Raw genomic sequence first — 6,941 nt, 5'->3', positions numbered from 1 at the left:
AAGAAAGCCGCATGTGGGAGCAGAAGCCGAGCTGTGAGCGACTCGCTCCCCGCCGCGCCCCAGGGACCCGGAACTCGTGGGTGCTCAAAGGGCCTCGGGGGTTCCCGGGGAGCCCACATGGGTCCAGGGATGGGAGGCCCCAGTCAAGCCTAGGAAAAAGCCCAGAGAACGTGGCAGGGCCCGGAGGCCAAGGGCTGGGGGCTTGGATTAACACTGGCGTGGGCAATCTTGCATCTCGGCAATCCCCCTCCCCCACCCCCAATACCCATTGTCCAGACTTCCCGGTGGGGTGAGGAAATAACCCCATTCAACGGCAAGGAAAAAAGAAGATAAACAAAAGCATCTCCACCCCCCTCATGATTACAGTGTCCACTTAGAGATTCTATAGGCTTCCATGGTGCTGGGGGGATTGTCGGGACAGTGTTCATGCTGGAGAAGGGTGGAAGAGGACGCAAAATAAGATCTTTAAAACAAAGATTAAAACCCACAGGACAGAAGACAGAGCTATGCCTGTTCCCTTAATGAACCACATTTATTAAAAATGACTAAGACTGTACATAAAAATCCAAGATCTCTAAAAAGCCTATAGGAGCTGTGGCGTCAGGTTTTTAGTTTCTTCACATTACCAAGTTGGGTAGTGGGGTGGGGAAGGAAGAGGATGAAATAGGAGTTTTCCTTAAACACGTTTCAAGTTAGTACAGAGTAGCTGAATACATTCTTAACTATCTAAGAAGTAAACAGAACATTCCCAAATATCAAGGGGATGATGAGAGAAACTGTCCCCATGCCTCTGCAGCTGTTGTCAGGTGATTTGCAAATTCTTTACAAAGCCAAAGCACCAGTTTTACATAATCTCAGACACCTACGTAGACTATTTGTACAATATATTCCACATTATGCTACAGTGTATCTAAACACACCCAACTGTACACTTTAAAATTCTTTTTTTGGCGACTCCCTCCCTTGCCCTCTCCTGAGTCCTAAGAGGCGCCCAGGCACGCAGCAGAGGCCTAGCAAGTGAGGCAATCCCGAACCAGGGCAAACATGGCTTGTTGCAAAAGCCTAGGAGGAATCAAAGTCAGGCAAAACCAGCACCTTCACAAAAGTTTTTCTTGCCTCCCAGGTCTAATATCTTTTGTCCCTAGCAGAAGGTAACAGCAGAAAGTCCCCTGTTGAAGCTTAAGACCTAGCCCTTCTCTTCCAGAAGGAAAACACCCTACCACTCTGGGCTTCTATTTGCTTACAGATTTACAAATAGAAATTAGAACCAAAGCTTTCGACTCCTTTGATAGGGCTCAGCACGCGGTTTTCATGGCCCGATTCTCTGAATGTTTAGTGTCTCCAATAAATAAATCCAGAGCCTTGCATAACCTTCAAATTTTAAAACATTTTAAAGTCCTCCATTAACTTTATTTTAAAAAGATAAAAAAAATGCTAGGCTTGTTTCAGTTACCTGCAGCAATCAAAAAGCTTTGGCACCTTCTTTTAGAGAATTGCACAAAACGGGACGCATCAAGGTGGAAGGCAAACGTCTTTTTTGGCAACCTAGGCAAAGAAGACAACAAAAAAACACTACCAAGTCCATCTGCCAAAAACTAGCTCATTTTTACGAGCTTAAAATAACTCTTTAGGGAGTTGTGTAAAAAGCATAATAGCCGCCCAGGCCTTTTGAGGTGTCTTTACTGTACTCTTCAGCGTTAATGTCCTCACACTTTATAGAGGGGGAGTTCTCATTACTAGAGGTGTTAGGGGACAGTCGCCTTCGCTTACAAGCACTGGTGTACACCCCCGAATCATTGGAATCGAGAGACTTGATGGAAGGGGGTGTCTCTATCCAGGAGGAGCTGATTTCTTCTTTGACTTTCTCTTTGGAGAGTTGATCTTCAGAGAACACAGGGGGGCTTGTTCTGGAGGTCCATGGGAGTCCAGCTGCCATCTTCCTCTGATAAGAACCTCGACCTCCCCACCCGGCCATTGCAGGAAAGGTTGGGTCAGGATAATAGCCCAGGGCATGGGATGTCTGCAGGGGCAAGGACTTAATGCCATATGGGAGCAAGGTGCTGGAAGTATATTCAGACTCATAGGAACCGATGTCTAGTTTGTTGGTCCCAGGTTGCTGGACAGGCGTGACAAGCCACCGCTGGGGAGGGTTGGCCACCTCTTCGCTCTGTTGGGGTGAAAGGAGGCCGTTGGTCTGTGGCACGGTTCTCTCACCATTATAATATCGGGCTTGAGGTAAAGTGTTGACAAAGGGCTCCGGGAAGAAGGACTGAACGCCGTACCGACCTCCAGGGACAATCTGATGGGATCTAGGAGAATCCGTGGGAGATGGAGTTAACCTGTCATTTTCTGAAGCGGTGTACATGCTACAATATAAAGAGAAACACTTAAAAAAAAAAAAAAACCCAAATGTTCTCCCCAAACAAACCACCTCGCAGAAATCAAAAAGGCTCCCATACTGGGCTCTGTACTGGGAGCACTGGTCTGTTGGAGCGGAGGGACAGAGGTAGGAGATGCACTGGCCCATTTAGCTGGACTTTTGGCTCGTTGGGAAAAATTTCCCACCACATAAGAAAAAACTTCCTCCCAGACAGTGAGTATTTAAACTATAGAAAATCCACCTTTGCAAGTCCTAGAATTTGAAGAACTCAGGGCAACTCTCCCTTGTCAGTGTGGTGGAAGGAATGCTGGTTGTGGGTGTTAGAAGTCCCAGCTTTAAAAGGCATTTGCAGGGCCTTGCTGTTTGATGTTGTGAAAATTACATGTTCCTAGTTTCAGGTTTTTCTTATGTAAAAAAAAAGAAGGGAGAGTACTAAGACCTGCTCCTGAGAGGATAAAAAAATTGGATCAAATGAAAAGGAAGGTATATAAATGCAGATTATGAAAATTTCAAATCTCCACTCAAACGTTAAAAAAAAAAGCTCATTTTTAAGCCCTTAACATTTCTTTAGAAATTAACAAAAGCCTCCTGTGCAAATTCTAAAGTAAGATTAGTCAAGGCAAAAAATATGCAAAAATAGGTAAAAATCCCAAACATGAAAGCTCTTCCTAGAATTTGTTCTCAGAAAAGTGATGATGTATGTCCTGTCCAAAGATGATCGTGCAAGTAGGAACAAAAGCTGCACTTACGAATCATAGTTGTCCCTGAAGCCTTTTGCAAAGGGGTTATGATCAATCTTTAGCTGAGTTATCTAGAGAAGGGAGAAAAATAGTCATTGAGTGCTTTATCTCACTGGACCTAGCTTTAGCGGTCCTTGGGGTGTTTGGGACACTCACATCGGTGTTTTGGTAGGCCGTCACTGCAATGAACTGCGTTTCTGAGAAGGTGAAGGTTTGAGTCTTTGAGGGCTCATTCAAGTCCTCCACGCCATCCTCTGTAACTTCCACAATGTGCAGTCGTGGTTGGTACTTGTGTAAAGACTGTAAGACTATCATCTGGAAATGGTACAGAAGAAGAGTTGCCAAATCTAAAAAGTCTCTTAGAGGCTTCACAAAACTAGATTTTGACAAATTATCTATTTTGGAACGGGACGCCTGCTTGCTCCCCACCAACAGCTATCTTTTTCTCTTGCCATTTTTAAGATCTTATCATTGCCATTTTTGAAGCGTAAAACACAGCTGAGTATGGGTGTTTGACAGATGCTCTTTCCTCTTGGTTTCCTAAGCCCCCAAAAGATTTCAGTATTTCTGTTCCTAAGAGTCAACTCACTATTACTGAAATCCAGTAAGAAAGTGAAAATGAGAAAGGTCAAAAGGAAAAAAGGTTAGAAATAGGCGAGCAAGCAGGTAACAAGTGCGAATATTATAAATATGGTGAAGAGTATGGAAACTCTTTATAAAAGAGATCTATAGCCAGAAGACACCTCCTCCTGTGTCACTCTACCTGCGAGTTGTTGTTATTTGCGCCTTTGTTATTGGTGAGTTTTAATTTCCCAAAGGAAATCTCCTGTCTCATCCAGTGGGAACCAGTATTAGGAGACTCTGGGTGAACATACATTTTGTTACCTAAGAGAAAATGAAACAAAACACAAAACCCAAGCATATAGGGCTGTTTACAAATGGAGGGAGGGGAAGGATGTCTGTTACCTAACGGGCAGGATTTAAGAACTAGACTTAGACAGCACAAGCCTCCCCATCACTAGCTGCTCAAGAAGGCCAGTGGGGACCAACCAGACTCCATTGACATCCCTCCCAGGCCCCCTGTGCTTCCAGCCGTCCTTGGATAAGGCACTCATCTTAATACCACCTCAAAATATAAAAATGGAGCCAACAGGAGATGCCTTTTGAAGGCCAATTTGGGGCCTTCTAAAGCTGGAAGGGCAACATCTGGTGGAAAGTGGTTGGATTTTTATAGATGGACTCAACCTTGAGGAGGGTTTTCTCAAGTGAAGATTAGAATGCCAGGAGCCCGTGCCACCTGGAGAGTTTATAACAATTTGTTTCTCAAGCGGAGAGATTCGAGGGTGGAAGAGGGTCACGGTTAAAGTTCTATATATTGGAGGCAAGAAATCTGACTTTGTAATTCTCTCCCTCAATCAACACAAGGAAACTCAAACTAACACCTCTAGACCCCAGATGGGGGTGGGGAGGAGAAATGCAAGATTTCAACAAGAGTTGTCTGAGTGAAGGATTCGGCTCCCGCTCCTCCCCGCCCGGGCCTCCTCTCTCCTCACCCTGCATGTTATTGTCGGCTTTGCCGCAGGTCACCCACTTGCCCCCCTGGAAGCGCCAGTGGTTGGGGTCCGCCAGCACCACCTCTACGAACACGTTGTAGTGGGCAGTGGGATTGAGTCCGTTTATGTTGAAGCTCAAGAAAGGAAACATTCGCCTGTGCAAGAGAATAGAACCAGAAAAGGCGATTTACATCCGGATGCCTGCGAGCAGGCCTGTACTCGGCCAGGATTGCAGACCCCGGGGTAGGGTCGGAGTTCGACGACATTTAGAAATGTACAGAATGAACAGAATACCAGCAAACAAAGCGGCCCTTCCTACGTAAAATGTTTTTGAATTGACAACTCTTGGATCATCTCTTTTTCGAAATAATTTGCCTCAAAGTCAATATTTCTCAAACTCACATGCTTCTGCACCCTCTCCCCACTCAACTTCTCGACCTTTTCGGATGTTCATTAATTTTTCTTCTGGGATGTTAAAAATGACTAATTTTTATACGTACAAGTACATTACGTCGTTCTTGTCAAAAATTTAAAAAATTCTGCTGGTAACGCTAAAAGTCCCCTTTGAGCGCCTCTCTCCCAGAACCCACTGTTAGCAATTGGATGTGTATCAGAACTTTCTCGTATCTCACACACCAGCCAGGCAAACTTGGCTCCAGGGCCTGCCTAACCAACCACCGGGACCAACCCTCGGATGCCAGCGCTCTGGTCCTCAAGCCCATCTCCCGGAGGCGCCCCACGGAGATCCTGGCGCCTAAAACTGCAGGAGCCCATCTACTGCGCTCAGGGGGCCAACTCTTGCGCCTTTCCCCCATATGCGGCTCCTTGCCGGCATGCAGGGGCCAGGGTACTGCCGATCCGGCGGATCTAGTAAATCCAGCTTTGTGGGCAAGCCTCAATTTCCATTTCCGCCTCTTTCTGGTCAATCCAGATGAGAGTGACCGGAGGGGAGAGGCGGGGAGGGAGGGAGCAACCGTAACTTTTGCACCCCGCACAAACCGCCGGTGCGCGGACAGGGAGAAACACCGAACTGGAGACGCGGCGTCCTAACTTACCGCACGCGGAAAAACCCTCTCCAAGCAAAGTGCAGAGCGAGTGGGCACAGCTCCCTCACCCCCGACTGTCCCCAGGATCACACATTCATTCTTTACCCCCGCGCCCCGGGGCCCCTCCGCGCTGCGCTCACCTTCCCTGTTTCGTAATGATCATCTCGGTTTGGTGGCGGTGGAATTTGAGCCACAGAGGCCGGTTGCACAGATAGACGTGGGCACGGAAGCCGGAACCAGGAACCCCCAAGCCCCCCAATCCTCCGCAAGAACCCGCAGCTGCCGCTCCAGGGTACGGCCCGTAGAGCGGAGCCCCCTGGCTGTACTGATAGGCGCCCGGGCCGCCTCCCCCGCCGCCGCTGCCGCCCGGGCCACTACTCGCGCCGGCTCCCGGGCCGAACTGCGCTCTCCCAGGTGGGCACACAGCCGCGGGGAAGCCGCCGGGGGGCAGCATGGAGCCGTAGGGGTAGCGCGCCCCGTTGGGAGCCGGGTACACAGATCCGTGGGGAGCCCCGGCCGCCGCCTGGTATGGGAAGAGCGAGCAGGGCGCGGCCAGTTCGGAGCCCTGCGGCCCGGGGGACTGGAGGTAGTAGCGCTCCGAGCTCAGGCTGTCCATGGAGTAGCGCGCGGTGGCGGCAGCGGCGGCAGCCGCAGCGGCGGCAGCAGCTGAGGGCAGCTCTTCCTCCCCGCAGGGGGAGCCCTTGCGGCCGTCCGGGGGCCCTGGCTTGGCCACTGCCGCAGCGCTGGCAAAGGCGTCCCCGGCGTCGGCGTCACTGAGCATGGCAGCGGGGGCCCCCGCGCTGGCAGTTGCGGGTTCCCCACTCCCTGCCTCGCACGAGAGGCTGCCGGAGAACTTCTTGGGCGCTTTGTCTAAGTCCAGCCTCTGAGGCGAGGGGGCCGCGGCGGGGTGGTGGCCGGCGCTCCCGCCGCCGCCGCCTCGCGCGCTCTCCAGCGGATAGAAGTGCGCGCCGGGCAGGTTCACTGAGCTCACTAAGAGCTGCTCCCCTAACTGCATGCTTTGCAAAGCGCAGACGGCAGCTGGCTGCTTCCTCTCCTCCCGCGGTCTTATTATAAAGGCAGGATGGGGGAGCCAGCGCCCTCTTCCGAGGGGAAGGTAACTTCCCTTTCCTCCCTTGCCGGGGCTACCCACCTGGCGGCACGAGGGCCGTTAAGGCGCGCACTCGCGCGCCCTGATCCCAGGGTCCTTTCCGAAAGGAAAGCG

At 50.3% G+C, this 6,941-nt stretch overlaps 1 protein-coding gene across 1 annotated transcript; it reads right to left on the bottom strand.

The window, feature by feature from the left end:
* Positions 1-552: 552 nt before the first annotated feature.
* EOMES (eomesodermin) lies at positions 553-6,734 on the bottom strand. The gene is made up of 6 exons (XM_046683249.1): positions 5,860-6,734; positions 4,674-4,828; positions 3,884-4,005; positions 3,277-3,435; positions 3,130-3,191; positions 553-2,366 (listed from the first exon to the last, which is right to left on the bottom strand). Exons 1-6 carry the CDS (start codon positions 6,732-6,734, stop codon positions 1,628-1,630), a joined length of 2,112 nt encoding a protein of 703 aa, XP_046539205.1. The 3' UTR covers positions 553-1,627.
* Between the last annotated feature and the right edge of the window lie 207 nt (positions 6,735-6,941).

The sequence above is a fragment of the Equus quagga genome, chromosome 1, assembly GCF_021613505.1.
Source record: "Equus quagga isolate Etosha38 chromosome 1, UCLA_HA_Equagga_1.0, whole genome shotgun sequence".
In the NCBI taxonomy this organism is placed as follows: domain Eukaryota; kingdom Metazoa; phylum Chordata; class Mammalia; order Perissodactyla; family Equidae; genus Equus; species Equus quagga.
The sequence above is the reverse complement of the archived record's forward strand: the minus strand, read 5'-3'. Positions and strand labels throughout refer to the sequence as shown.